The sequence below is a fragment of the Podospora anserina genome, chromosome 1, assembly GCF_000226545.1.
Source record: "Podospora anserina S mat+ genomic DNA chromosome 1, supercontig 4".
Taxonomy (NCBI): Eukaryota; Fungi; Ascomycota; class Sordariomycetes; order Sordariales; family Podosporaceae; genus Podospora; species Podospora anserina.
The window spans coordinates 1,425,593-1,451,881 of NW_001914853.1; the positions used below are offsets into that span (position 1 = coordinate 1,425,593).

General features: G+C 54.1%; 11 protein-coding genes across 11 annotated transcripts; 7 read left to right on the plus strand and 4 right to left on the minus strand.

Annotated features, from left to right (window-relative positions):
• Positions 1–302: 302 nt before the first annotated feature.
• Positions 303–2,834, plus strand: PODANS_1_18130 (uncharacterized protein; the record flags this gene model as incomplete). Its single annotated transcript, XM_001907236.1, has 1 exon — positions 303–2,834. The coding sequence occupies one exon, from the start codon at positions 303–305 to the stop codon at positions 2,832–2,834; it is 2,532 nt and encodes an 843-aa protein (XP_001907271.1).
• A 523-nt stretch (positions 2,835–3,357) lies between these two features.
• On the plus strand, positions 3,358–4,212 carry PODANS_1_18140 (uncharacterized protein; the record flags this gene model as incomplete). The annotated part of the gene is made up of 1 exon (XM_001907237.1): positions 3,358–4,212. One exon carries the CDS (start codon positions 3,358–3,360, stop codon positions 4,210–4,212), a length of 855 nt encoding a protein of 284 aa, XP_001907272.1.
• An 829-nt stretch (positions 4,213–5,041) lies between these two features.
• Positions 5,042–6,727, minus strand: PODANS_1_18150 (uncharacterized protein; the record flags this gene model as incomplete). Its single annotated transcript, XM_001907238.1, has 1 exon — positions 5,042–6,727. The coding sequence occupies one exon, from the start codon at positions 6,725–6,727 to the stop codon at positions 5,042–5,044; it is 1,686 nt and encodes a 561-aa protein (XP_001907273.1).
• Positions 6,728–7,721: 994 nt separating this feature from the next.
• Positions 7,722–9,344, plus strand: PODANS_1_18160 (uncharacterized protein; the record flags this gene model as incomplete). The annotated part of the gene is made up of 1 exon (XM_001907239.1): positions 7,722–9,344. One exon carries the CDS (start codon positions 7,722–7,724, stop codon positions 9,342–9,344), a length of 1,623 nt encoding a protein of 540 aa, XP_001907274.1.
• A 592-nt stretch (positions 9,345–9,936) lies between these two features.
• Positions 9,937–11,199, plus strand: PODANS_1_18170 (uncharacterized protein; the record flags this gene model as incomplete). The annotated part of the gene is made up of 1 exon (XM_001907240.1): positions 9,937–11,199. One exon carries the CDS (start codon positions 9,937–9,939, stop codon positions 11,197–11,199), a length of 1,263 nt encoding a protein of 420 aa, XP_001907275.1.
• A 339-nt stretch (positions 11,200–11,538) lies between these two features.
• On the minus strand, positions 11,539–12,498 carry PODANS_1_18180 (uncharacterized protein; the record flags this gene model as incomplete). The annotated part of the gene is made up of 4 exons (XM_001907241.1): positions 11,539–11,830; positions 11,885–12,082; positions 12,140–12,203; positions 12,288–12,498. 4 exons carry the CDS (start codon positions 12,496–12,498, stop codon positions 11,539–11,541), a joined length of 765 nt encoding a protein of 254 aa, XP_001907276.1.
• Positions 12,499–13,805: 1,307 nt separating this feature from the next.
• On the plus strand, positions 13,806–15,500 carry PODANS_1_18190 (uncharacterized protein; the record flags this gene model as incomplete). Its single annotated transcript, XM_001907242.1, has 3 exons — positions 13,806–15,213; positions 15,274–15,347; positions 15,408–15,500. 3 exons carry the CDS (start codon positions 13,806–13,808, stop codon positions 15,498–15,500), a joined length of 1,575 nt encoding a protein of 524 aa, XP_001907277.1.
• Positions 15,501–18,082: 2,582 nt separating this feature from the next.
• On the plus strand, positions 18,083–19,254 carry PODANS_1_18200 (uncharacterized protein; the record flags this gene model as incomplete). The annotated part of the gene is made up of 3 exons (XM_001907243.1): positions 18,083–18,231; positions 18,296–18,839; positions 18,898–19,254. 3 exons carry the CDS (start codon positions 18,083–18,085, stop codon positions 19,252–19,254), a joined length of 1,050 nt encoding a protein of 349 aa, XP_001907278.1.
• A 978-nt stretch (positions 19,255–20,232) lies between these two features.
• Positions 20,233–20,820, minus strand: PODANS_1_18210 (uncharacterized protein; the record flags this gene model as incomplete). The annotated part of the gene is made up of 1 exon (XM_001907244.1): positions 20,233–20,820. One exon carries the CDS (start codon positions 20,818–20,820, stop codon positions 20,233–20,235), a length of 588 nt encoding a protein of 195 aa, XP_001907279.1.
• A 759-nt stretch (positions 20,821–21,579) lies between these two features.
• PODANS_1_18220 (uncharacterized protein) lies at positions 21,580–22,532 on the plus strand (the record flags this gene model as incomplete). Its single annotated transcript, XM_001907245.1, has 3 exons — positions 21,580–21,609; positions 21,672–21,819; positions 21,883–22,532. The coding sequence occupies 3 exons, from the start codon at positions 21,580–21,582 to the stop codon at positions 22,530–22,532; spliced, it is 828 nt and encodes a 275-aa protein (XP_001907280.1).
• Positions 22,533–23,036: 504 nt separating this feature from the next.
• Positions 23,037–25,501, minus strand: PODANS_1_18230 (uncharacterized protein; the record flags this gene model as incomplete). Its single annotated transcript, XM_001907246.1, has 5 exons — positions 23,037–23,257; positions 23,317–24,899; positions 24,963–25,194; positions 25,359–25,429; positions 25,497–25,501. The coding sequence occupies 5 exons, from the start codon at positions 25,499–25,501 to the stop codon at positions 23,037–23,039; spliced, it is 2,112 nt and encodes a 703-aa protein (XP_001907281.1).
• Positions 25,502–26,289: the final 788 nt, after the last annotated feature.

A 26,289-nucleotide genomic window follows, 5' to 3' on the forward strand; every position in this document is an offset into this window, starting at 1 on the left:
TTGTTGTGCCGATTATTAACTCCTGTAGACCTCCGCCTTCCTTTTACAACAGACCCTACAATCAGCGAATCGTTTCGATTACGCCCGTCTCCTCCCAGCGGCCCTCCCACCGGTCTTTTCACAGCTCCCCGGACATTCTCACGCAGGCGGATAAGTCGGATAAGAGGGACAGAAGAGACAAGGAGGACAAGCCAGAGGATGATGATATTCGACTGAAACCACCTGCTCCGCGCGTCAAGCCAACAGTGGTAAACACGCCTTTACCACCTGTTTCTCAGCCCAAGCAGTCTGATATTCGTCCGATGACGACAGCCGCCCCGATATCGCCAAGTCGACCGTGGGCAGGAGGGATTCCCTTGGCGATGTATCCGCCAAACGACCAGGAGTTCGTTCTGAGGACGCAGAGAGCAAGTGCAAGGATACAAGAAATTACCAATGGATACGGGAAGCCCGAGGGCGGGGCCTGTATTAGCGGCTCGCCCACGGATGGCGTACCCACGACCCACAAACCGACAGTCCAGCTTGGTGGCAACACCAGCTCAGCTTTGAATGGTACGGCGGAACGATCGGGGTGGTATGATCGACCAAGACGCCTGTCCGACAACAGCGAGGCCAGCAGCACGGTAGCCAGCAGTGCTGTTTTTGACGGTGAGAGTTTTGATGGACGGATACGTACCATGTCGATGAGCAGCAGTCATACGAGCGTCGATTCTTATCCGATCGGAGGTCCACAGTCACCAGCAGCTCAGCCAAGATGGCAGACACCGTCAAACACGCCGCTCATCATGGGAGCTGGAAACGCTGTGGGGCCATGCGCACAGTCCTACCCGTGGCAAAAACCAGCACCAATCAAGCAGTATCGAAAAAAGGCACAGGGAGAGCTATTTGCGGCATTGCCGGGCGAAGTGTTGGAGCTGATGCTGGAAGAGTTGCGCAAGCTGCATCTTGGCCAGGGCCGGAATAGTTGTGCTACTTGCTGGATGCGCGATTGCTGCTCGGTTGCCCTCAGCGCTCGCAAGTGTCTCAAGTATGCTCGGGAGGCCTTGTATGGGCACATTCACATTGTGGGACATGAGGGCCCGGCCATCAAGAAGCGGACAAAGACGACGTACGGGTCGAGATTGATCTTGCTGAGGCGGACTCTGAGGTCAAACGCTCAGATTGCGGTGATTGTTCGGTCGCTGAAGCCACCTGCATTGCCTCAGGGGGTTGGGTTGACAGAGTACAATGATTTGATTGCGTCGGTGATCATGGCATGTCCCAGCCTGGAGCGGCTTATTGGATATCACCCGACGTACAACCACTCTTTCCAGAGGATATTCCAGGCACTCTCCACGCGACCCAAGCTGAAGGAGATGAGCTGGATTTTGGAACCGTCACCGTCACAACAACAGCAGCGGTCACGACCGGGCGGTCCATATAGCCACTGGGGCCCGGTAGATCTCACACGGCAGGAAGCCCAGGGATTCTTGGATTTCAACGTGAATTGGAAACACCTCACCACACTGGCAGTTCACTGCCATCTCGGTGCCACGCTCAGCCCACCCAACCTCCTAGACCGCACCGTTAGATGTCTTCCAGCCCTCCAGAATCTGTATCTCTCTCACCTGCCACACTCAGCGTTCAATGACAGTTCTCTTCTGGCCCTCCCTCCACTGAAGACACTATCGTTGGCTCATTGCACAGGCGTAACCACCGACGGCCTCTCTGCCCTTGCAACTCGACGCAACAGCAATTCCCTCCACACGCTCACCCTTATTCACATGAACATCGAATCTCTCCCCGCCATCGCCCGACTATTCTCGTATCTTTACTGCCTCGAAACCTTCAACATTGTTCAGACAATCGCCCCTGCGATACCACCAGACGAGTTCATCATGCTCTTTCCGTATCTCGCCTGCCGAACCCTCAAACGACTGCACTGGGACATTCCATACCTACCAACACAGTCCACACCCTCGGATACCATCCTCGCAAAGTCCATCAGCGCAGGTGGCTTCCCCGCCCTCCGCTACCTCTGCGCGCCGAACGACCCGGAAGGGATCTTCCAGGCTGTCTGCCAGCCGAGAGAAAAGGTCGATTTGCCAGGTGACCGCTTCCGCGGACGAGCCCACAGTTACGGGCACGCACACGCCAACAGCACTTCCTCTCGCCGTCCCAGCTCATCCCAAGCCTGGCAGGGTTTTGGCTCGGGCCACCACCGCAACTCGTCCACTGCCTCGTCGCAGCGGTCCGGCAGCGCGCTGGGGTTCTGGGGGAGCAGCAACCGGTCTCGAAGCGGGAGCCGGTCGGGCAGCAGAAGTGGAAACACCCCACCGCCGGTCAGCCCGCTCTTCCCGCCGCCGGATGCGCTGGATATGATGGCGCGGGATAATAGCGATTTGCACCAGGCGAGGATGGCGGCGCAGGCGAGGATCGACCAGGCGAAGAAGTATCCGAGGTTTTTTATTCAGGTTTTTGATGAGGGGGGCACCATGAGGGAGAAGTATGGAGTTGGGGCGTTTGTCGGGACGGTGGGGAGCAAGGTTAGGTATGTGCTGACTCCGAATGAGGGGTTGGGACAGACGGACGAGGGAGGGGGGTTGGTGACGGTGGAGGATATGATTAGGGATGATGGGGGGGAAGCGTTGGTTTTGGGGGGAGGGGAGGGGGATGGGAGAAGCAAGAAGAAGAAGGGTGCTGGGGTTGGGGAACGGGAGGAGGGGGAGAAGAGGACTAGAGAGGGATGTACGGGACGGTGGAATACGTATTCGGGCATGGTGGTTGATAAGAAGGACAAGGAACGGTGGTGGCATCAGGAGCGGGGGAGGTGGAGGCAGGCGGTCCCTTCTTGAGGAGAGAGAACCATGTTGTATATTGAGCATATTTTTGGACGAGTTGATGATCATGTTGGAAATGCTTTGGCAGATTATCTGGGGTAAAAAGTAGGTAGCCAGGTTTTAATCATGAAGCGATGACATACAAGCACATACATAAAGACTGTACGATGTAGTCAAAATAAGAATATCTCCGGCAACTCAACATCGGCTTAGAGCAATTCCCTATCGGGCGATCGTGAAGGATGGTTGGGGTGTCATTAACGTTGCTGGGTTAGGGTTGTTACCCTTCTGTCGGGATCTGCCGGCTTTGAGCGACAGGGGTAGCTTATCGAACCGGCGGGGATCGGTGGTGGCGCCGACGTCATTTTTCTTTGGCTGGGAGCCGCAGCGGATCTCGGGTTTTTTCCATCATTTCACTAACATCTTGAGCATAACTATCAACAATTACGCGCTTTTAAACACTAGGCTATTCATCTTTGCGAGCCTGCACCCTGGACTTACCGATTTAAATCCTCAGAAAAAAAGCATAAACGTCAGAATGCGGTCCTCGCTTGTGTCGTCCTCGCGGCGCGCGGCATCACAAATGTGCGCCTCGTGTCAAAGAGAGGCGAAGAACTCGCTGAGATCGAGAGCAGCCTTTTCCAGCCTGTCTGTAACCCCCAGAGAAAGATCCCAAACATCAATGTCAGGGAGTACACCCAGGATATCACTCCTCCAGCCCCGACAACAGCGGTGGTCCTCCTCCTCCTCCTCCTCCTCCTCCTCTTCTTCTTCTTCTTCTTCTTCACCATCAGAACCAACACCAGCCTCAAAAGACGGGAGCAAGAAGAGGAAAACCCCCCCATTCTACGCCCTCTTCCCCCAGACCCTCCCCCTCGGCCCACCTCCCTCGGGACCCTTCCACATCCCCCTCCGCACCCTCCGCAACGAGTTCCTCAAGCTCCAAGCCCTCTCCCACCCAGACTTTGCCCACTCCTCCGCGTCCGCCAGTGCCAAATCCGCCGCGACGACCAACTCTGCCATTATCAACACGGCCTACAAAACGCTATCCAACCCTCTCTTGCGCGCGCAGTATCTCTTGCATGAGCTGTACGATGTCGACTTGGCGGGTGATGAGGCGGGGACGCATGCGGAGCCTGACCCGGAGCTGTTGATGACTGTTTTGGAGAGTAGGGAGATCATTGAGGAGGCGGACACGGAGCAGGATCTGGAGGAGCTGAGGGAGGAGAATGAGAAGAGGATTGAGGAGGCGGAGAGGGGGTTGGAGGAGGCTTTCAAGGTGGAGGATGTGGAACGGGCGAAGGAGGAGGCGGTGAGGTTGAGGTACTGGATGAATATTAGGGAGGGGATGGATAATTGGGAGAGGGGGAAGGGGGTGGTCTTGCAGCATTGAGGGCGGGTAGAGATGGGAACAGTAAGGGAGGCTCTGCGGTGCGATCAATGGCACTTGCGAGTCTGGTGAAGGTGAAAGAAAAGGGGAAACCTGATAGGAAGGACATGAGGCTTGTGTGTGTTTGCCAAAGAGCAGCGTATGCGTATATGTAGGATTATTCGCAAAATATTGGGAAGACGTGCCGCAGGACTGCCATGTTGACGAAAGAGTTCAAGTTCACGGGGGTGCGGTCACTTCGAATTTATTTGTGCGGTCAGAGTCGGAAAAATCGTACGATCTTGACGTAGGCCGCCAGTGCCTACCAGTAGGTAGGCACATCTGACAGCTGCATCACTTACACGCGCTGATAGAGGTCTGCTGAGGACGTGGCTGATCAGAAACCCCCAAACCGGCTCTCGATATCAAAGTGCATCACTCGACCAACCCATAGCTGAGAGTAATCGTTGATAATTCGTGTACACCAATCTGAATACATGTGCCGTAATGCAACCCAGATATGCATAGATAAGGACGCATGATTCCCCCTTACTACCACCCGCGCTACCACTCTTCCGTTCGTCCTATCATTCATTGCATACTAGCATCAGAGCCGTCTCTCGGTGATCCTCGGTATTCAAGTGACCCAAACCACCGGTATCTTCATCAGATTAGGCAGGGATGAGACGGTCCAATCGGAGGATTTTATCTTGGACCGCATGGGAGGGAGCCAAAAGCTTGGGTACAACGCGAGTTGCTTCATTCATGCTCAGGTATCTAATTACATACAAAAAAATTAAATATTGTGTTTTGTCTCGTCATCATAATTATCATCCTCCAATCAACACGCCCTTCAGGGGAGGGCAAGAGCCTCCTGGAGGGCAGCCAGCGCGCCAAAGAGCTCGTTGTCATGATATTTTCTGGTGGTAATCTGCAAGTTGATAGGGGCGTTCTCAAAGTCACCCTTGGCCCACAGTTCCCGGGTGTGCTTGTCTTGCTCGCTCAGAGGAGTGGCGTCCTCGGGAGCGTAGTCCTCGGCACCCTTCTTGAGCGCCTTGATGGGGGTGGGGAAGACAACACCGGGGTAGTCGAGGTAGTTCCACAGGGCGGTGTAGTTCCAGTAGAAAGCAGTCTCGTGCTCACAAGCCGGGCCAACAAAAACGGGAGAGATGACCACATCGACATCCTGCGCGTTCCAGTCCGCGACGAACTTCTGGCGGTAGACATCACGGGCAACACGGTACTCGAGCACCTTGGAGACGGGGAGCTCTTCCTCGCTCACGGCATCCTTCAGGATCCACTCCGTCAGATGGAACATTGGCTCGCCCGTGGCAGCAAGGTGAGCTCTGACGGCGTTGCCACCGTCGGGCCAATAAGCCTTGCGGATGTTGACCATGGCCTCGGCCGCTTGGTAAGGGACGAAGGACTTGACCTCGAACTTGCCAGGGAACTTGGTCTCTAGCTGCTCCTTGGCCCAGGCAAGAGCCCGCTTGACAGGAGGCTGAGGGATGATGGCACCGTCATTCCACATGATGCCGACCTTGAGAGGAGTGGTCTTGGGAGCGGTGGCAGTGCCGGTCCACGGGATAGGGATGAGTGCTGGGTCCTCAACGTGCGGGTTCGAGGCTTTGACGACGGAGCAGAAGAGATCCATATCCCTCAAAGAGTGGCCCATGGGGCCGGTAGAGCAGAGCACCGTCAGCTCGGCAGCGAAACCACCAACAAGGAAGTCCTTGGTAGGGAGATAGTACGATGTCGACTTGTAGCCATAGATACCGCAGAATCCAGCCGGCCCGCGAATCGAACCGCCAATGTCGGTACCGATACCAAGAATGGAACCGCGAATGGCCAACAGGGCCGCCTCACCACCGGTAGATCCACCAGCCGACAGATCAATGTTGTGAGGGTTGAGGGTGCGACCAAGAGGAGAGACGGTCTCAAGGTGCATGATGCCCTGGGGCTGGTTGGTCTTGCAGTAGAAGACGGCACCTGCAGCGCGAAGGATGGCCACCATTTGGCAGTCATAGTCATCAATGTGGCGCGTGTCGAGGAAACCAACGGCTGTGTAGTGACCCTTAATGGGCATGTGCTCCTTCAGACTGATAGGAACACCATGAAAAGGACCAACGGTCTTGCCGGTCTTCTCCAGATGCTCGTCAAGGGCCTTCGCCCTCTCGAGGGCCTCGCCTTGGAAGTACTCTACCAAGCAGCCGGTGAGCTGGTGGGCGATGGCAGCACGCTTGGTGAAGGCGGTGGCGACAGCCACGGCGCTGAACTTCTTGGAAGCGATGGCAGCGGCCAAGGCAGTGGCATCGTAGTTTTCGGTAATGTCGATTTCCTCGGCAGTCAGGATACCGCACTCCCTTGGTACGGGGGTGACGTCCCGTGGAGGGTTGTCAATCAGTGACTGGGGTAGGTAGTACTCGTCAGGAATGCTGGCCTCGAGCTCGGAAAGATACTTTTGGCGCAGAGCCTCGTACTCAGGGGTTCCTTGAGGCAAGGGTACCCGCTGAACAACAGGAAGCGGTCTGGAAGACATGTTGAAAAATGACAAGGGGTAGATCGTTGAGTAGACAGGGTTGAAAGATGATGAGATGAGTTGAACTGGTGATTGGAAGCCAGGCGCGAACGGGCCTTCGACATTTATCGACCTTGGAACTGCTGTATTACTATTGGGAAATCTGTCCTCTGGATACCGAACCCCGTGATACCATCGTGATACCTGACTCAACACGCGTTGTTGATGAAACTTGGATATCTCGTTCAGTTGGCTTATCGTGAGGGGGTATCAACCAGATAGGCACGGTGGAGAGCTGTCCTGATACCAGCTGCCCGAAAGCCAGTCGAGGGGACGATGATGATCCCCTCCCGAGATATGCAAGCACGGCTGATGCTGGTTGGTTCCCTTCCAGTCGGGATCGTGGTGTGTAGTTCACTGCCAAGAGCTACCGGTGGTTTAGTTCCATGATCCTGCTAGAGAAGCCGACATATCTGATAAGAGGGAGATGTCTCGGAATTTAAGTGGAGCTCTGGGGAATCCTCACATGCCCTGGATTGTAAGCCACTAAAACGTAGAATGATTGTCAACTTACACATCTTCACCAAAAAAATAGGCTTTGAAAGAAAGGTAATAGACGTCAAAGGATAGTAAGAACGCCTATTATCCATCTCCGAGCCTCATTAATTATCTTTTGATGTGTATTGAAGATACGTGTCCTCCGTTGACTTACTTTTGCAGTGCCAGTTATTTTGTTCCTAGCGTGCCTCGTTATCCGATAACAGCGGAGAATAACTAGGCTTCCAAGACGTGTCTAAGTGGTCAGCATGGTTGACAGCAGGATGCTAGCGGTAGTCCTGGAGGTCTGTGTAGCTGTCAGTGTCTGACAAGTGCTGAGATAACGGCGAGTGGTTCCCATGTCTCTTCCAAAAAAGGTAACATAAATGCAGTTTATAAATACATTACGTCTTGTCCCCAATGAAGATTGTGATTCTCCAGTCAACGCCCGCTCATCCACCTCGACACACACCTCAGGATGGCTACTCAGCATACGGCCGTGGTGCCCGGCACCGTCCACCTCGTCGATGTTTCCGGCGCGGCGCCTGCCGGCGCAAAGATGCGGGACGGAATCCAACTTGTTCCCCGTCCTAGCGATGATCCCGAGGACCCTCTCAACTGGAGCAGAGGCCGCAAGATGTTGGCTCTCGCCATGGTTGTGGTCTACACCTTCGGCACTGGACTTCCTATGACCCTCCAATACTCGATTCTCGCCGACATCACCGCGGATACCGGCATCTCCACTGCAACACTTGTCGAAGGTACCGGTTACGCTTTCTTGCTGCTTGGTTTCGGCTGCTTGTTCTGGCAGCCCATTGCCTTGACATATGGCCGCCGCGGTGTTTATCTCGTTTCGACCCTTGCTACCGTGCCTTTGATGGTTTGGACAGCCTATTCCAAGTCGGGCGGCGAATGGTTCGCTCATCGTATCATGCTTGGGTTCTTCTGTGCACCTATCGAGGCCTTACCCGAGGTCAGCATTCCCGACGTCTTTTTTGCCCATGAGCGCGGTGCCATGATGGGCGTGTACGTCTTTTCGCTCTTCGGCTCCAACTTCCTGGCTCCCTTGATTGGCGGCTGGTTCAACGAGGCGTATGGATGGAAGTGGACCATGTACTTTGGTGCCATCTTCGCTGCCGTGGCCTTCATCATCCTGTTTTTCTTCATGGAGGAGACCATGTATTTCCGCCAGGGTTTGGAGGGTCTGGAGGATGAGCAGGATGAGATTGCTGCTGCTGCTACCACCACCGATGCCGGAGAGAAGGGAGAGAAGAGCAGCAGCTCGAGCCAGACCGTCAGCGAATCTCCTGCTGCCATCTACGTCAAGCCCACCCTCTCCCAGAAACTCGCGTGGTTCCGCAAGATGGACGGCCGACCAACCTACCAACACATGCTCAAGACCATGTATATGCCTTTCATTTACCTTTACCAATTCCCCATCGTCCTCTGGGCCGGTTTCATCTACGGCATCAACCTCTGCTGGTACCAAGTCCTGAACGGAACTGCCAGCCCTGTTCTCGCCAACGCTCCCTACAACTGGTCTTCCGGTCTTGTCGGCACCATCTACACCGGTCCCATCGTCGGCGCGGCCATTGGCTGCTACTGGGCTGGTTCCATTGCCGATAAGTTCACCTTGTGGCTTGCCCGCCGGAACAACGGCGTCCGTGAGCCCGAGCACCGTCTCTGGCCCCTTCTTGTGACGGCTGTCTTGGGAGCCATCGGCCTTATCATGTGGGGTGTTGGTGCCCAGCATCACGCTCACTGGGCAGTTTTGGCCGTCGGTCTCGGTATTCTGACTGCCAGTGTCGTAGCTGGTGGCTCGGTTGCTCTCTCGTACAACATTGACTGCTACAAGGATATCTCGGGCGACACCACCACCGCTGTTATCCTGGTCCGCAACCTGATGGGTTTCGCCATTGCCTATGGAATCACGCCCTGGTATACCAACATGGGTCTCCAAAACTGCTTCATCATGGCTGGCTTCCTTGCCTTGGGCTGCACTCTCACCTTTTTGTTCATGACATGGAAGGGCAAGGATCTCCGTAGAGCTTCTGCCGAGCGGTATTGGAAGTATGCCGCCGAGAGCTCTTCTGCCCACTAATTGTTACGGGGGTTGATGGGTGGGCGGAAGCCCTAATGTTGGATCTGATGAAGATGAATACCTAATAATACATAGAATAGGAGGATGAGTAGTGAGTCTTTGTTTCTCATCAAGCTTGCTCACCAAAGCAGCGGCGGGTGGAAAGTCTCAAACGATAATGATAGATAAAATGAATATAAAATACCAAGGGAATTTTCTTCTCAGACAAGATTCCCCTTTGCGTGACGTGCTGTGTTGTATTTAAACTGGAAAACGGAAGCCACCTTCCTTTTCCATTGGTGGACCCAAATGCGCATGACAAACCCCACTCCCGGAGTTTGACAGCTCTGGGCTTGGCGTTTCCCCACAACCCCGCCCACCCCACTCAAGCCGCCCGAGGCTGCACACTCCAGCACACAGCTTCCAGTCCCCCCACTGTCGGGCTGGCTGAGCTTCAACTTCCATCCATACAACGCTCTCAGCCTTGCTGTCACCAACCAATTTCAGGTCCGATTCATCACAGCCAGTTTATCATACCCAACATTTCGACCTCGTCATAAGCCCCAAACCCAAGTAACTTCGTCATTCTAGCTACCCAATTCGACCTCCGAACATGGTTTCGCCCAAGGTCCAAGAGGCCCTCGCAAAGGCCCAAGAGAACCCCGTCATCGGTTACAAAACCCTCCTCAACAGCCTCGACGACTTCTCCCCCCCAGAAGCCCGCAGCACCGACCTCAAAGCCATCACTGACGACCTATTCGCCGCCTCCCACGGCGTCGTCACCACCAAAGCCGTCCTTAGCGACCTCATCAACGTCCTCAAAAACTCCCAGAACCACGAGTCCTGGATCGACGTCGGCACCCACATCGTCCGCGCCATCTCCTCCACCCCGTCCCTCTCCTCCTCTCTTGTCGACCAAGCCTCGGCCCTCCGCGAGCTCATCGCCACCGCCCACGAAACCAACGAGGACTTCCTCGCCGCCGCCAAGATCCTCGCCGAGATCCCCCTCGACTCCTCCCAGCGCCGCGTGTCAGACCGCGAGAAGGCCAAAATATGGATCAGAATTGTCAGGAACCACCTGGAGGAAGATGATAGCACTACCGCTGAGACATACCTCAACAAGCTCAAGAACGTGATGCACAAGGTTGGAGACACGGATCCGGAGATGATGCTCCACTTCAAGCTGAGCGCCGCTCGGATTCAGGATTCCAACAGGCAGTTCTTGCAGGCGGCATCGAGTTACCACGACATCAGCTTCTCGCCTTCGATTGCTGAGGAGGAGAGGCTGCACACGCTCAGCATGGCGATCAAGTGCGCGGTCTTGGCGCCGGCTGGTCCGTTGAGGAGCAGGGCGTTGGGCAGGCTTCACAAGGATGAGAGGTCAGCGGGGCTGGAGGAGTATGGGATTCTGGAAAAGATGTTCTTTGATAGGCTGCTGTCGAGTGACGAGGTGGAAAAGTTTGCGCAGTCGTTGGCGCCGCATCAGCTGGCCAAGACGTCGGACGGGTCGACGGTGTTGGCCAGGGCTGTGGTGGAGCACAACTTGTTGAGTGCTGGGCGGTTGTACACGAATATTGGGTTTGACGAGTTGGGGCTGTTGCTGGGGTTGGATGGGGACAAGGCTGAGGAGACAACGGCAAAGATGATTGAGCAAGGGCGGTTGACTGGGTCTATCGATCAGATTGATCGGATCATCTACTTTGAAATGGGTGAGGCGTCTGGTGAGCATGGTAGCGGGCACACAACAGCACAGGTCGGAAAGGAGATCCGGCGGTGGGACAGCAACGTGCAGGCCTTGGCCGAAGATGTCGAGCGTGTGACAGACCTCCTGCAGGCAGAGTTTCCAGATTTTGTGGCCACTCAGATCGCCGTATGAAAGGGGGGATACAATGTCAGAAGAAGCGCATCTGTTTATAACAAGCGAGCGGCATCGTCCCGCTGTTTGGGACATGTAGCCGGTTGAATTGTGTACTGACATGCCCTGTCTGTGGGCAAAATGTCTAGATCATAGTTGAATAATGAAGGATTCGAATATAAAACACATATTTACTTACCCCCCAGATACCTATCCAACCGTTGCCGTAACTCGAAATACGCCGATGCCAAACCTGTTCTCTTGAGACTAGAAAGCCAAACGCTGTCCGCCACTACCATGTATAACCAGAAATAGAAATCCCAAAAAAAAAGAAAAAAAGAACAAAAAAAAAGCAGGCGCCTAGTCCAGATCGGTTCGCCGAACCACGACATAGCCCCCGTCGAGGCTCTCTGGGTTGCCGGTCTCCTCCTCAAAGAGCTTGTCATCGTTCTTGAATATCCGCCGTCTCTTTGCGGGAGGAAGATCCGCCACCCTCTGCTTAACCAGTAAGCTCACCAAGGCCATGCCCACTTTGTTACCGATCAGGTCATAGCCCTCTGGGGTGAAATGGATTTGGTCGTCCCTGTAAGTCTTCCTGTCTGTCGAGGACATCTTCGTCAAGCTGATAGCATCGTGGAGATCGTATACGTGCCTGCGCTAAGTCAGCTAGGCAAGACAACAAAAAGTGGTAGACGATTGAACCCACAAGTTAGGCTTCTTGTAACCCATGATCAGCTCGTTGAGCACTTTCCTATCCGCGTCGCCCCTCATCTTGAATTTGCTGTCGCCCACCACATCGGGGACTGTTAGGGCCAGGACTTTACATCCACGTCGAAGCGGTATATCCCAGACCTCAGTCAACTTCTTGAAGATTTCCTGCGGTGGTACTCTAAACGCGATGTCGCTTGATACTTCGTCAGCGGATCTCATCAACCAGTCTATCATAGGGACGTAGACATACTTTGTGCCTCCCAAAACAATCACCCAGTCAAACGGAGGCTTATCGTCCTTTTTAGCAGGCGGGACTATATCTCAACCTTGGGTGTTAGCTGTGTGTTCAAGTCCATCCATTTTGGCAATTGTGAAGCATTAACGAAAGAGCAACTAACAGCACTCCTGCATCCTCGTCAGAAACCCATTCCTGACCATATCCCCGCACTTCCCCCGCTCGACGGTGGTTATTTCGTAGTCGGGAAAGGCCATCGCCAGCATCTGGTCCATCTTGAAATGGTACGGGTGGTAGGCGGAGCCTAGGTAGGAATAGCCTGCTGTAAGACTGTCCCCAAAGCAGAGGATGCGCAGCTTCTGGCGGGCTGCCATCTTTGCAGGGGCTTTGGAGATGCGATGGCCCAGGTTTGTTTTCGGAAGGGGGCAGTAGCGATATCAAGAGACACGTGTTCGAGGGGTTGTGAGGTGGTGGAAGTGGAAGCTGATTGCTTGATTGATGCTTCGGATCTCGGGGGCAGAATGCGGCGGAGGGAGGACTGACGGGGTGATGATGACGCGGGGATGCGCCTCCTTCGTTGGCTATCCAGCCAGCTTGTTGAGCGCTTCGTTGAAACTGTCGAAAGGATATTCCAGAGGCAAGTTTATGATCACAGTTCGATGCACGGTAAAAAGAGCAATGTTTGATGATACGCGCAAGGTTGCAAGTTCCAGGTTGTTGATGGCTGTTCATGTGGTCCATGGTCTGCTGCCGTTGGGAAGGGTGGGGGCGGGGAGCTAGCTGAGGTGTCGGCCTCGCGCTAACAGCGGAACCCCTGCCCAGCGAAGTGGGCCTATCTGCTCACCAAGCACCCAAGGTCCCATTTTCATGGCAATTCAAAAGATCTCGATGTTTCTGAGCCTTATTTCTCGGTCTCTTGCTTTCGCTGCTTGTAGCATGTCAATGCCTATTACCGTTCACATATTTACTTGTATATCATCCTCCAGAAACTCCGGAGATGAACTCGAGTATCCACATGGTCAACTAGGTACATCACATGAGCAGTTTTATGTTTCCCTGAAACAACCCGGGGTTGGAGATTCAACTTCAACAGTGTTTAGATGGGACTACATGCTGATAACGTCTGCTGAACTTTCCCCAAGAGCCCCTAACCATGAGCAATAGCTCGGTGACAGGAGCACTCTAGTCACAGCAGAAGGACAATTTGCACTTAGTGTCGTCACCCAGCCCTCGTTATGAATCATTCAACCTTGACGGCACCTGTTGTTGATGCAAGGGAAAAGAGCCCCATCTACTGCGTATAAAACAAAAGAATACTGCACTTTGATATCGCCAAGCCGCAACTGCAGCTTCGGCCAAGCATTACAGCGAACTGTCGGTCCGTCCGCCGTTGTCGGAGTTCTAGATGTCAACCCCGGACCGCTGTCCGGTTCGTCACTTTCCCCAGAAAAAGCAACTGTCGGGTACAGTGGGGTCCCCTAGAGTAACAGCACCCGTCCTCCAATCACTCACCACCGCATTAATTGAGCCAGATATCGGGTTTGCCCGCTCCCGCGTGACATTATCCCGTTGGCGATTGAGGGATGTTGAGATATAAATAATAAAATCTTCTCCGTATAATTGTCAACATTGCTATTTGCTTTGAAATCATTCCACGAAGCCCAGAAGGCGAGTTGTCACAATGGCCAAAGTCTTCAGTGCAGAAGAAGGCGTGTCTAAACAAATCAACCACACACAGGTGAATGCATTGCTGACCGTTGATCCAGTTGCCAAGCACAACACCGCAGAAAGCTGCTGGGTAGTCCTCCATGGCGCTGTTTACGATGTAACAGAGTTCCTCCCCTCCCACCCAGGAGGCTCCAGAATCATTCTTCAGCTCGCCGGCCGGGACGCCACCGCCGAGTTCGACCCTATCCACCCCCCAGGCACTCTCGAGGACAACCTCCCACCCACCGCCAAACTCGGCATCGTCGACCCCGAGAGCCTCAAAAAACTCCAACGCCAGTCCAACACCGCCAACCCAGCCCAGGAAGCAGCACGCCCACCCCCGCCACTCCACCACCTCCTCAATCTAGACGAAATCGAAGCAGTTGCCAAAACCCAAGTCTCCAAGAAATGCTGGGCCTACTACTTCTCCGCCGCCGACGACCTCATCTCCAAGACATACAACAATACCGTCTATCGCAACATTCTCCTCCGCCCCCGCGTCTTCGTCGACGTCACCAAAGCAGACACCACCACCTCCATCCTCGGCGGCGCCTTCAAGCTCGCCACCCCCTTGTACGTCTCCCCAGCAGCCATGGCCCGGCTGGCTCACCCGGACGGGGAAGCTGGAATAGCAAAAGGCATCTCCCGCTTCGGGGCCATGCAGCTCGTCTCCCACAACGCCTCCATGTCGCCGGAGCAAATCGTTGCCGAGGCCAAACCGGATCAGATCTTTGGCTGGCAGCTCTACGTACAGAACGCTCGTGCTAAATCCGAGGCCATGCTGGCGAGGATAGCCAAACTGCCGCAGTACAAGTGCATTGTTCTTACTCTTGACGCACCTGTTCCTAGCAAGAGGGAGCATGACGAAAAGGCCGCGTTGGAGGCGGAGCTACTGATTGAGGCATCGAAATCAGAGGAGGAAAAGGAAAAGGCAAAGAAGAGGCCGGATTCGAATAGTGGTGTGGGACAGCAGCTGTTCTTTGGCACGGCGGCTGATTTGACGTGGGATACGACTTTGCCGTGGTTGGCGAAGCATACCAAACTGCCTATTGTTTTGAAGGGGATCCAGACGCACGAGGATGTTTACCTGGCTGCGCAGTATGCGAAGAAGCATCCGGGGACGGTCAAGGCGGTCATTTTGAGCAATCACGGGGGTAGGTCGTTGGATACGGCGCCGCCGGCGGTGCATACGCTGTTGGAATGCAAGAAGTACTGTCCGGAAGTGTTTGATATCATTGAGATTTGGGTGGATGGGGGTATCAGGAGGGGGACGGATGTGGTCAAGGCTTTGTGTCTAGGGGCAAAAGCGGTGGGCGTAGGCAGGGCTGCACTCTATGGGTTAGGGGCTGGCGGGTGGAAGGGGGTGGAGAGGACTTTCGAAAGTGAGTTTGCCTTCATTGCTGCGGATTCTTTGGTCGTGAGGGTGCTGACATGATCATCAGTTCTCCAAGGCGAAATTCAGACGTGCATGAAGATGATGGGCGCAAAAGACATATCGGAGCTTGGGCCACGCTTTGTGAGTTTGCCCGGATTTCAAGGGGCCCCTGACGAAGAGCTAATAATCTTGTGATCGCAGATCAACAGCAGGATGGTCGAGCGGGACATCTTCGATGGCGGGGCTGGTCTCGACAGAACGGGGTTGTGGACGTCTCGTGCTGCCAAGCTGTAGGCGATTTTGCGGGGGAAGGTGTGCCAAGCTGGGTTGAGCATGTCGTAGATCCTTTTGCATGACGATCTCGTCCTAGCCGAGGCGGCATGTGGTTTGACGGGTGTTTTTGGGTTCTAGACAATTACCTGGAAGAAGAACGTTACGAACAAGCACGTTCATTTGGGAAGTGTGTGTACAACGCTGGTTTGTAATGCGAGATATTCAAATGGGTGCTGCAAAACCTCGCGATGGCCTTCTCATGGCAGCTATTCAAAGTCAGTCGGTTAGTCCGATGTTCACATGATGTCAATTCGATCAAGCAGTGCCGTCGGGTTGTTGCATGAGGCACAGATGTAGCCAAGACGGCTGTTCGAGGCTCTGCGGGTGCCAAATCTGCAAGGATTTGAGCTGGTCTCATGATGACCACCTCCTCCCCTTTTCCACAACAGCTTCCAGATCAGCAAGGGCAGATGAAAAGGTGACGCCAATATTTGGTATCAAAATTCAAGCTGGACACCACAGAATCAACTTGATTGGTTTATCTGCACCCACATGGATAAGAGGGAGAATGGGAAGTGTTCAGGGGAAAACCCAAACGCCACTTGAATCAACGGCATACTGCGTATTTGAGAGACGCGAATTGCCAAAACTACAACGTTGCAACCGGGTTTTCTGAGAGGACAGGAGTCGAATCGGCGGTTGGCTTCGTGCGTGCCATCAAAGAATTTCGTTGTGGTTGCATCACTGGAACCGGGCCGACCACTCACAGGCTTCCATCCTGGAAAGAGGACTCAAGCTTCGGTGTCAAATCTCCCAGTGGATCGCGTGGACACCTCTCCACTGGTCCACTCTCAACAACACAGACGGTATCGACTCGCAAAAAGCGCTCCACGGATACGCAATTGTTGAACTCTTCCGTGGAGTCGCTAAAAAACTGGTTGAGAATCGGTGGTGATGGTGATCAGGGCAAAGAGAAAATAGTCGAGGGGAGCTGAAGGAGAGATTCACATGCAAGTTTCGACAGAATGATACTCGGCCCCTCATCTGATAAATAGGCGAACGTTTGACCAAGAGTTTACTCTTGGAGAGATTTATTGGAGAAATAGCTTGGCTGTGCGACTCCAAAAGTGCCTCTGTACCCAATAGTGAGCACTGCTTCACGCCTCTCGCGGCCAAATGCAGGTGTTGAGCTTTGTCGCTTTCGGTGGAGTAGACCCAAAATTTTCATGTGCTCCATCCATGCCGAGGGCCTTTCCCTGTCGAGCAGGGATCTGCAGACAGGGAAGAGGTCCCCTTGACGCCTCTCCCCCAGAAAATGCGGGGGCAGGCCACGAAATGATCTCTTGGCATCATCCTCGTTTTGGCAGTCACGTCCGTTGTCGTTCAGATTCTCGACCCTCAAATCTCGACAGTGCCACCGTTTTTTCAGAAGAAGACCCTCGCCACGATAATGCCAACCACGACGGATTTGAATAGTTTTTCGGCCGCCCTTGCAACGGTGTGTTAGAGGTGCCGAGTAAGTAGCCGGCCTGATAGACTCGAGCAACGATAGTTATGTAAGAATGAATATCTTCGAGTCAAGCCGATTTAGATAGACGTTGCGCAAACTGCCAACACAAGAGCTGCTGCAATCTCGTCAGGTCTGAGCAGCCTGCATATGCAGAGGGTTGCTAGACCTCATGCAGTTAGAGACGCCTCCTCGTGTGAGGCTTTTCCCCACTGGTGCTCGCAGGTTCCAATCCTTTCACGCTGTCGACGGCAGCAAGTACGGATACGGAAGCAATCGCCTCAGCATGTCAAGCTGGCCTGGCCCCGTTTCCTCCACATTCCCCGCATTGTCAGTCTCGGGCCAAGATCTCTGGGCATTGAGAAAAACCCCATTCTCCTGGCGACGGTAACAATTGATGGGGAGGCCCAACCGACTGTTCAACGCGAAGGAGCAAGCGTCCGGATTTGTACAAGAAGGCCTCACTGACATCACAAACCGAACCAGCTGATGTGTTTTTGTGTTCAGATCAAAGAAACGTCGGTGAGGTAGGTGGCTTTGATCTGATCTCTTGGCTCTCGGTACGGTTAGCCATGTCCCACGGAACATTTCAGGGGCGCTGGCCATCTTGGAGCTGAAAAGGGTTAGGGTATGAAATGACGGGCGCGACAAGGGCGCAACAAAGACTGCGGGGGAACCAGGTCAACTGGGCAATAGCTCGGGGGACCTACTTGAACAGGCTAGAGGAGTGGTCAAGACGAGACCTACCAGCGGGTGGCAACCAGGATCCATTGTCCTCCAGACCAACGCACCTTGCCATCACGGGGGAGCAAGCGACAGAAAGCGACGATGGCCCCGACCCTTGCTCTCCCGACTTGCAAGCTTGCCCGCCGACAGGCAATTCCCCTGTGCGGCGTCCCCAATTCTCTTTGCGACCACTCAGAGCTCTTGTGTTCATGACACACTTATAAGTGGTCAGCCCTGTCCTCCCGCGTCTCTTATACCCCCCTTCTTTCCTCTTCATACCGTTTCACCCTCCCGTCCATCCACCCATTCTGCATCCTTCTTTCTGCAGGCTGAGGAGAACCGGTATCGTGATCCGTCACAGACTTCCGACATGGCCGACGCCGACAAGCCCATCGCTACCACTAGCGAGAATGTTGTTGAGAAGCCGCGGAGACGCGGATGTGTAGGACACTGCGTCAGATTCTGGTGGGTGTACTTGATCGTCCTCATCGTTCTTACTGTCATTCTTGTGCCAGTCATGTAAGTGTTTGCCCATTCTCCGTTGCCAACATTCGCGGCGAATTCTTACTGATTCATCACCCAGTCTCCTGGTCGCCGTTCCCAAGATTGCTCAGTCCAAGCTTGATGACGCCGAGCTCATTATCAACGGCATCACTGTCACCGATACCCAGACCAAGAAGATGACCATGTCTATCGACAGCACCATCAAGAGTGATGGCAAGGTTCACGCCACCATTGAGCCCTTCCTCGGGGTCATGTACCTCGAGGATATCCCTTCGCACATTCCTTTCGCCAGCATCAACTTCCCCGAGACCACCAGCGAGGCGCTTCAGCAGGTCAAGGTTACCCAGACCCTCGAGATCAAGGATGTGGATGCCCTGACCACCTTCAACACATGGCTGCTCGCCAACGAGACCCTCAGAGTGACCGTCTTTGGTGAGACTGGTATTCACGTCAAGGGCATCTCTAGACGCTATCCCGTTACTTTCAAGAAGACCATCGAGATGCCCGGCCTCCAGATGCTTCGGGGCACTTCTGTCAACGAGACCACGATCAACCTCGATCCCGTGAATAACTTCAACGCAACAACCTGGATTCCCAACCGCTCTCTTGTGTCTTTCGAACTTGTAAGTCTTGACCGAGTCATCTCTACCATCACTTGAGCGTTTACTCATCCTTCACCAGGGCAATGCCACCTTCCACAACTACCTTGACGGCAAGGAGATTGGTACCGTCTATATTGACAACCTCTTCCTCAAAGCCGGCGAGGTCACCAAGGCCGACATGCGCGCCACCATTGAGAATGCACCCGTAATTGAGGCCCTCGGAAAGTCTCCCGCTTGCGACAAGGACAATGGATGGCTCGACTTCGAAATTCGTGGCAAGACCGTCAACAACAAGGGCCAAGACCTTCCCTACTTCGCCAAGGCTTTGGCTGCAGACACCCAGACCATTCCTATCGATATCGGCGGCACGATTCAGCGGTCTTTGGGTCTCACTATTCCCTGCGGCGGCCTCGACGGCGGTGATCATTCTGATTAAGTCGCAGGCCGTCATGAGTCCTGATGAGCACCTTGCCATATATCGAAACTTGTAATGACCAGGCGAACGGATGGAATTCTGTGTTAATACCTTTCTGCTTTTTTGTTGATGTTGTTTCTGGGAGCTGAGATACCACTGTATGGTTTTTTTTGCTGCGATGGGATGAGTAATGTGGAAAAACAAAGATACCAAATGAAGTTCATGAATTGAACTTGGAGAAGGGAGGCTCAGTCTGACTGTAGCTATGGGAAGATAGGGGTCTTGGGGCGGGGGTATGTACAGTACTTTTGGATGGGCTGGCTATATATAAGTCGGCAGTCCTTGTAACATTGCCAGTCGGTGGGCGACACTGACTGACCAACAACATGACACCTTTTAGGCCTTCAAGATACGCATGCTTACTATCTTTTACGTGACCATCAAAGAGTTGTCCATCTGAGAACAAATATGGTCTTGCATCAGTTTATATCACCCTGGCTGCTCACGTTATCATTACCTAGGTGTGCAGTAGAGCCGAAGCCAACCTTGTAAACTCGCTCTGCCTACCTGCCTACCTCCGGACCAAGTCTTCATGCTGAATGCCATCCCTTCCATCATTGACCCCGTCTGATGTTGACGGGAATGGGACATTGGCAGGAAGATGTTGGTCCTCGTTGCCAGGAAGAAGACATTACCGTTGATAGCCACCGGTTTCATCACAGGTCACCGAGGGTGTCCAAATGATATTGCTGCAACACTTTTACTTTTATCACTCCACAAATTTTCATGGAATTATGCAGAATAACTGGCCCTGACGGCTAGGATTACGATGACACTTCTGTAGCCGAGCAGCAGTTCAGGCTCTATTTACATATGCCGGACGTATTGGCACCTGATCGTGATTTCCATTCCCCGTACATCAATTCCTCAATCTCGCACACCGATGCTTCTCTTCAGTATACACAACTACCCATCACAATCCTTCATCCCATCACGTCATTAATACCTCCCCTTCCTCTTCCTCCCAAACCGTTCCTCCCCCGACAAACCCGTCCTCAAATCTGGCAACACCCCACTATCACCCCCCGCCGTTGCTGTCCCAGCGCTCACAAACTCAACCCTCTCCCCCCTACCCCTCTCCCTCTCCTTCCTAGTCTTAATCTGAGTCTTCCACAACGCATCCTTGTACGCCCACCCGGGAAACCCCGTCAGCGGATCCCAGAGCTCTTTACTCAGGGTGGTAGCATACTGCTCCGTTCCTCTCCCTCCGTCATCATCCCCGTCAAAACTCGTCCCGATCCCGGCAAACGTCAGCAGCTGCTCCATCACTGCTGGGTTTCTCAGGCCGTGGGATTGCGCGATACGTTCGTTGAAGTGAATGTTTTTCTCCCGTTTGAGTTTGAGGAAGTTGTCGAATTTGGCAGTTAGGGAGTTGATTTGTGGGAGGAGGGTTGGGGAAAGGGGCGGGGAGGGAGGGATGGAGGTGTCGGGATTGGGAGGGAGGGTAAGGCCTTGGATTAGGGCGCGGTTGGTGGAGTAGGGGGATCGAGGGGGGGGGGAGGGGTCGAGGGGGATGGTCATTTCCATGTCTTCTGGTTCGGGGAGGGTGTTCGATGGTGGGAGGGAAGGGCCGAGGGCGGGGCCTAAGACGGGGCCGAGGGGTGGTGACTGTTTTGATGGCTGGGGCAAGGGTTGAGGTGGTGGTGAGGGTTGTTTGGGTGGGAACGAGGGTGTTTGTTGGGACGCATCTTTAACTTCTGGTGCGATGGGTTTGACTGGTGGTTTTGTGACCTTCAAAAACGCGTGTTAGTGGAAGTATGCATGGTTGCGAGAGTGTAAAAACTTACCTGAGGCTCGGGGAGCGGTTGGGCTTCCTCGTCCTCGTCACTACTTTCGTATACTACCAAACCCATTTCTTGGAGATAATATGCGGCCAATTTCGTTTAGAAAATATGAGCCTTCGTGTTTGGGAATAATGGAATTGCGGCTCAACTTGATGGTTCTCTTGTATGTTTGAGAAGAAGGGTATCACGTGCAGCCTTGGCAGGTGAAGTTGAACCTGAGCCATCCAGCCTCAGGCTGTCAGCCACCCACCCTTGCCTTGGCAGCGCAGGCCCGCACTGACCAAGCAGCACCCGCCAGGAAGGCAGCACTTGGACGCGAAGCTACAGGGAGCTCCAGCCCCAATCCAACATCATCGAACAAGCTCCCCGTATCAACCAACCCAACGTAATCACCGACGACGAAACAGACTCCAACCGCTCTCGAGAAACGAATCGAAACCCGAATTCATAGCCGCTCCCCAGACCACTGTTGTGTTACTACCCTTCACAACCCACCGCAGCCATGGATCACCGCCCGCAAGCCTGGGGTCGTGTATGTCCCCTCACATCCACCACTGCCCACCACGGCAACAACTAACCTTCCCGCTCTCAAAGCCCAGAGATGATGTCTACGGCGCCTACGATGCCTCCTACCTCAACAACAGCGGTCCCAGAACCGTCACACAATCACCCGTCGTAACAGGCACCTCGGTCATCGCAATCAAGTACAAGGACGGCGTCGTTATGGCGGCCGATAACCTGGGTATGTTTCGCCTCCTCAACCCACCCCAGCAACCGCCCAACTAACATCCCCTCCCCAAACCAGCCTCCTACGGCTCTCTAGCCCGCTTTACCGACGTCAAGCGCCTCCGCACCTTCCTCGACACAACCGTCATCGGCTTCGGCGGCGACGTTTCCGACATGCAGTTCCTCGACCGCCACCTCAAAGAGCTAGCCACCGACGAATCCTACGAGGTGGAGCCAACCCTCGACGACGAAGACGACGAAGAATCCTCCTCTTCCAAACCCGGCCACCTCAACGCAGCCAACCTCTTCAAGTACCTCCAAAAGCTCATGTACCAACGCCGCAACTCGTTCGACCCCCTCTGGAATCAGATCCTCGTTGCCGGGCTCGACTCGGACTCGAAGCCCTTCCTCGCTTCTGTTGACTTGAGGGGAACATCTTTCACTTCCCCGTCGTTGGCTACCGGGTTTGGCGCGGCGTTGGCTCAGCCCATTATGCGCAAGTACGCTGGCACAGAGGAGGACGCTGCCAAGCTTACGAGGGAGCAGGCGGTGGAGGTGGTCAAGGAGTGCATGAAGGTGCTTTTCTACCGTGATGCTAGGTCGCTGGATCGGTATTCCATTGCGGTGGTGAACAAGGATGGGATTGAGCTCAAGGAGGATGAGCAGCTCGAGAAGCAGAGTTGGGCGTTTGCTGAGCGGATCAAGGGGTATGGCACGCAAACTGTCTAAGGCTTGGGCTTGGGCTGTAGCAATGATGGGAGCATGGGTTCTTAGAAATGGATGGGCAAGTCTTCGCCTTGTACTGTCAGCAAGCATGTGCAAACGAATGAATGATTCTGAGCAAAAAGTAGCTTGTGACAGCATGGCTCACCGGTTCAAATTACGACTAACCTTGCATCACGAGAAATGTTCAGATTTGCTCTCCAATTCGCTGTTCATGTCTCTTTATTCCGACTCGCTTTCCTAGATATGTATACCACTATCTTGTAAATCCCTAACAAAAAATCGACATGGGGCGAAAATAACACAAAAATACGCTTTCTTTGGCACGCCAAAACCAGTGCAGACGACAAGTCTTTGAAAAGCATCGGTGTACCACCCACACCTGATATCCTTTTTTTGGGTACCCCCCTTTCCGCCCAACGCCAGTTGGCTTGGGAAATTAACAGATGGTAGCATCCGTATTCTTACACACATACAACTCCACCCCCAGCGCCGGCTGCTGCCAACACTCTACTCGACAGTAACCGACTTAGCCAGGTTACGAGGGAAGTCAACGTTGAGACCCTCGAGAACAGCGAGCCAGTAGGCAATCAGCTGCAATGGGATGACATTGAGGATACCCTGGAGAACATCAACCGTCTTGGGGACCTCGATCTTCTCGGCCTGGTTCTCGCTGAACTCCTCGTCGCCTTCGTTGCAGATAACAATGGGCTTGCCTCCACGAGCAGTAACTGGAAATGCGACGTCAGCATGAGAAACGTGAATAGGTCATGAAAGCGGGATTGCAAACCTTGTTGGTAGGCGTTCAAGCTCTTCTTGAAGAGATCATCACGGGTGAGGATCATGATGATGGGCAAGTTCTCGTCCACAAGGGCGAGCACACCGTGCTTGAGCTCACCGCTCATGACGGCCTCGCAGTGCAAGTAGCTGATTTCCTTGATCTTGAGGGCACCTTCCAGCGCTGTGCTGTATTGGCTGCCACGACCGAGCAGGAGCAAGCTCTTCTGGTTTCTGAAGGTGCTCTCGCAGAGAGCCTTGATCTTTTGGTCTTGAGAGAGGACGGACTTGATCTGGTCACTGATCTTAGAGAGACCCTCCATAATCTCCTCTCTTCTCTTCTGCTTGGAAGCGCGGTCCTCGCCCAATGAGAGAGCGAACATGATCATGGCAATGAATTGCGAGGTGTAGGCCTTGGTGGACGCAACACCGATTTCGGGGCCGGCGTTGACGTGCACACCGCAGTGGGTGAGGAGGGAAATGCTGGAACCAACAACATTGACGATACCGACAGTCAGGGCACCGCGGTCGAGGCAGTATCTGAGAGCCATCAGCGAGTCGGCTGTTTCACCAGACTGGGACACAAAGACGCAGGTGTCATCTCTGAATACTGGCGCCTGGCGATCCAGGAAGTCGGAGGCAAGCTCGACGGCAATAGGAATTTCGGTAAGCTCCTCAAAAACACCCCTGACAGCCATGCAGCTGTGGTAGGAAGTACCGCAAGCAATGAAGATAATGCGACGGGACCGGCGAATGGTGGCGATGTAGCTCCTCAGACCACCGAGTGTTACTGTCTGGTTGCCGATGTCAAGACGACCACGCATGGTGTTGACAACCGACTCGGGCTGCTCGAAAATTTCCTTTTGCATGAAGTGGTCGAACTTGCCCTTCATGATCTCCTGGAGCTCGAGCTCAAGGGTCTGGATGGTACGGACATTGCTGCTTCCATCGGCCTTCTTGAGGCGATGGATGTGGAGAGAACCTTCGTGGATGTGGGCGATGTCATCGTCCTCGAGGTACATCACCTTCTTGGTGTGCTCAACAATGGCCGATGGATCCGACGACAAGAAGAACTCGGTGGGCATTGGGAGGCCATCATCGGTCATGAAGGCGCGGGACTGCGATCGGTGAAGGAGCGACTTGTCGGGGGCTCCAAGCAGGCCGTTAGGTGAGAGGAGGCCACCGGCGACAGACGACTTCTTGAGCGCAACATTCTGGGAGGCGGCTTCGGCGGAGAGGGGGGTGTTGTCGTCCGAGTACTCGACATCGACGAAGTCGACCTTCATGCGCTTCTGCGTCTTGACACCGACAACCAAGGGAGAACCCTTGCGAGCGGCAATCACCTCATGGGGATAGTGCACGCTCTTGATGAGCAAACCGTAGGCGCCCTCCAGCTCGCTAATAACGGCCTTGGCGAGATCGGTGAACCCAATGCCCCTGTTCTGGTCGTAGAGATACTTTGCGAGCTTCGCAATGCATTCTGTGTCCGTCTCGGTCTCAAACCTGAAACCCTTGGCCTCAAGGAGAGTCTTGAGCTCCTTGTAGTTGGTGATGATGCCGTTGTGGACGATGGAAAACTCCCATGTGGGGTCGGACCTGAAGACGATCAAATGGTCAGGTCGGGGTCAAGTCAAGGTGGAGGGGTTGCAATGGACGTACCTGTGGGGGTGGCAGTTGAGACGGGAGGGGGGACCGTGGGTGGCCCAGCGAGTGTGTGCGATACCGACGTGGGAGTCGAAGACCTTGGAGAGGTCGGGCTTGCTCTCATCAACAAGCTGCCTCAGCTTGGCGACCTTGCCTACCTCCTTGAAGGCAAGGACTTCCTTCTTCTTGTCGCCATCGACGGCAAAACCGGCCGAGTCGTACCCTCTGTACTCGAGACGGGAAAGTCCTGCATTGGCGCAACAAGTCTAGATCAGCCACAGCCCACTCTCTGACGGATCCGTTGAATCCTGTTTGTTGTGCCTCGTTGCTGTTTCTGGGTGAAACGCCGAGGTGGGGGAAGCAGCGGCGTCGTATTCCCGCCCAACCAAACGAATGACCAGAGACACATACCGTTGATGAGTGTGTCAATGATAAACTTCCTGTCCTTTTCCACCAAGTAATTCACGTAACCGAAAATGCCACTGCGAGTCCGGAGTCAGTGTATGGTAAGATAGGGGCGGGGCTGGCTTCGGGAAGGAGGCTGCGTACCACATTGTCACCGACTGCCAGCAAAACGAGGGGATCGAAAGTAAAAACCGGAAATTGCGAAGATGAGAATGCGCGGGGTGAGCGAGTGGGTATCACGGGATGGTGCTTTCACAAGCCTCCAAAGCTAAAAGCAAGAACAGGTGAGTCGAGTTGATGATGGGAAGGGGAATGGAGTCAGGAAGGCCACCTGTATCTGCAGCCTCTGGGGAGCTTGACTTTATGGCTGGCCCTCTGGCACCGAACTGGCGCGAGGAATGCTGCAGGGTGTTTGGAGTGGGGCAGCTAGCGGCCGGAGTCGACTGGGAACAGGGGTTGTGCTGGGCGCAGCATCTGCCATTGACCACCGTCGTCACTGCCCACCTCTCGTTTGACCTTAGCCCGTCGTGTTCACCTCTTTTGCTTTCTTTGGAATAATGGAATACCACCTGGAAGCGCAGTTACCCGGCCCTTCCTAACACCCTCGCTTTATCCAATTCGCCCGCCCTGAAATCCCGATCGACACACTGCAGAAAGAGGCACTATGTGTTGCACTTCAGGTTTCTTGTTCGCTGACAGCGCCGCTGTCAACAGGGGATCCAAGAGCTCCTACCGACGGAGGCGTCTCGGTGGCACCCTGAGTCCTGACCACAAGGCCTCATCCCCCGCGCACACCCCCCCAACTGCCTGCTCTGCTCCTCGCCGTCTGATATCAAAACAAACCAGGCGTTTGTTTGCGTCGCTCGTAATCTTTTACAACACTTGGACTAAGTTCCGGATGTCTCACGGGTGCCTCAACTTTTACAAGAGGAAGGGG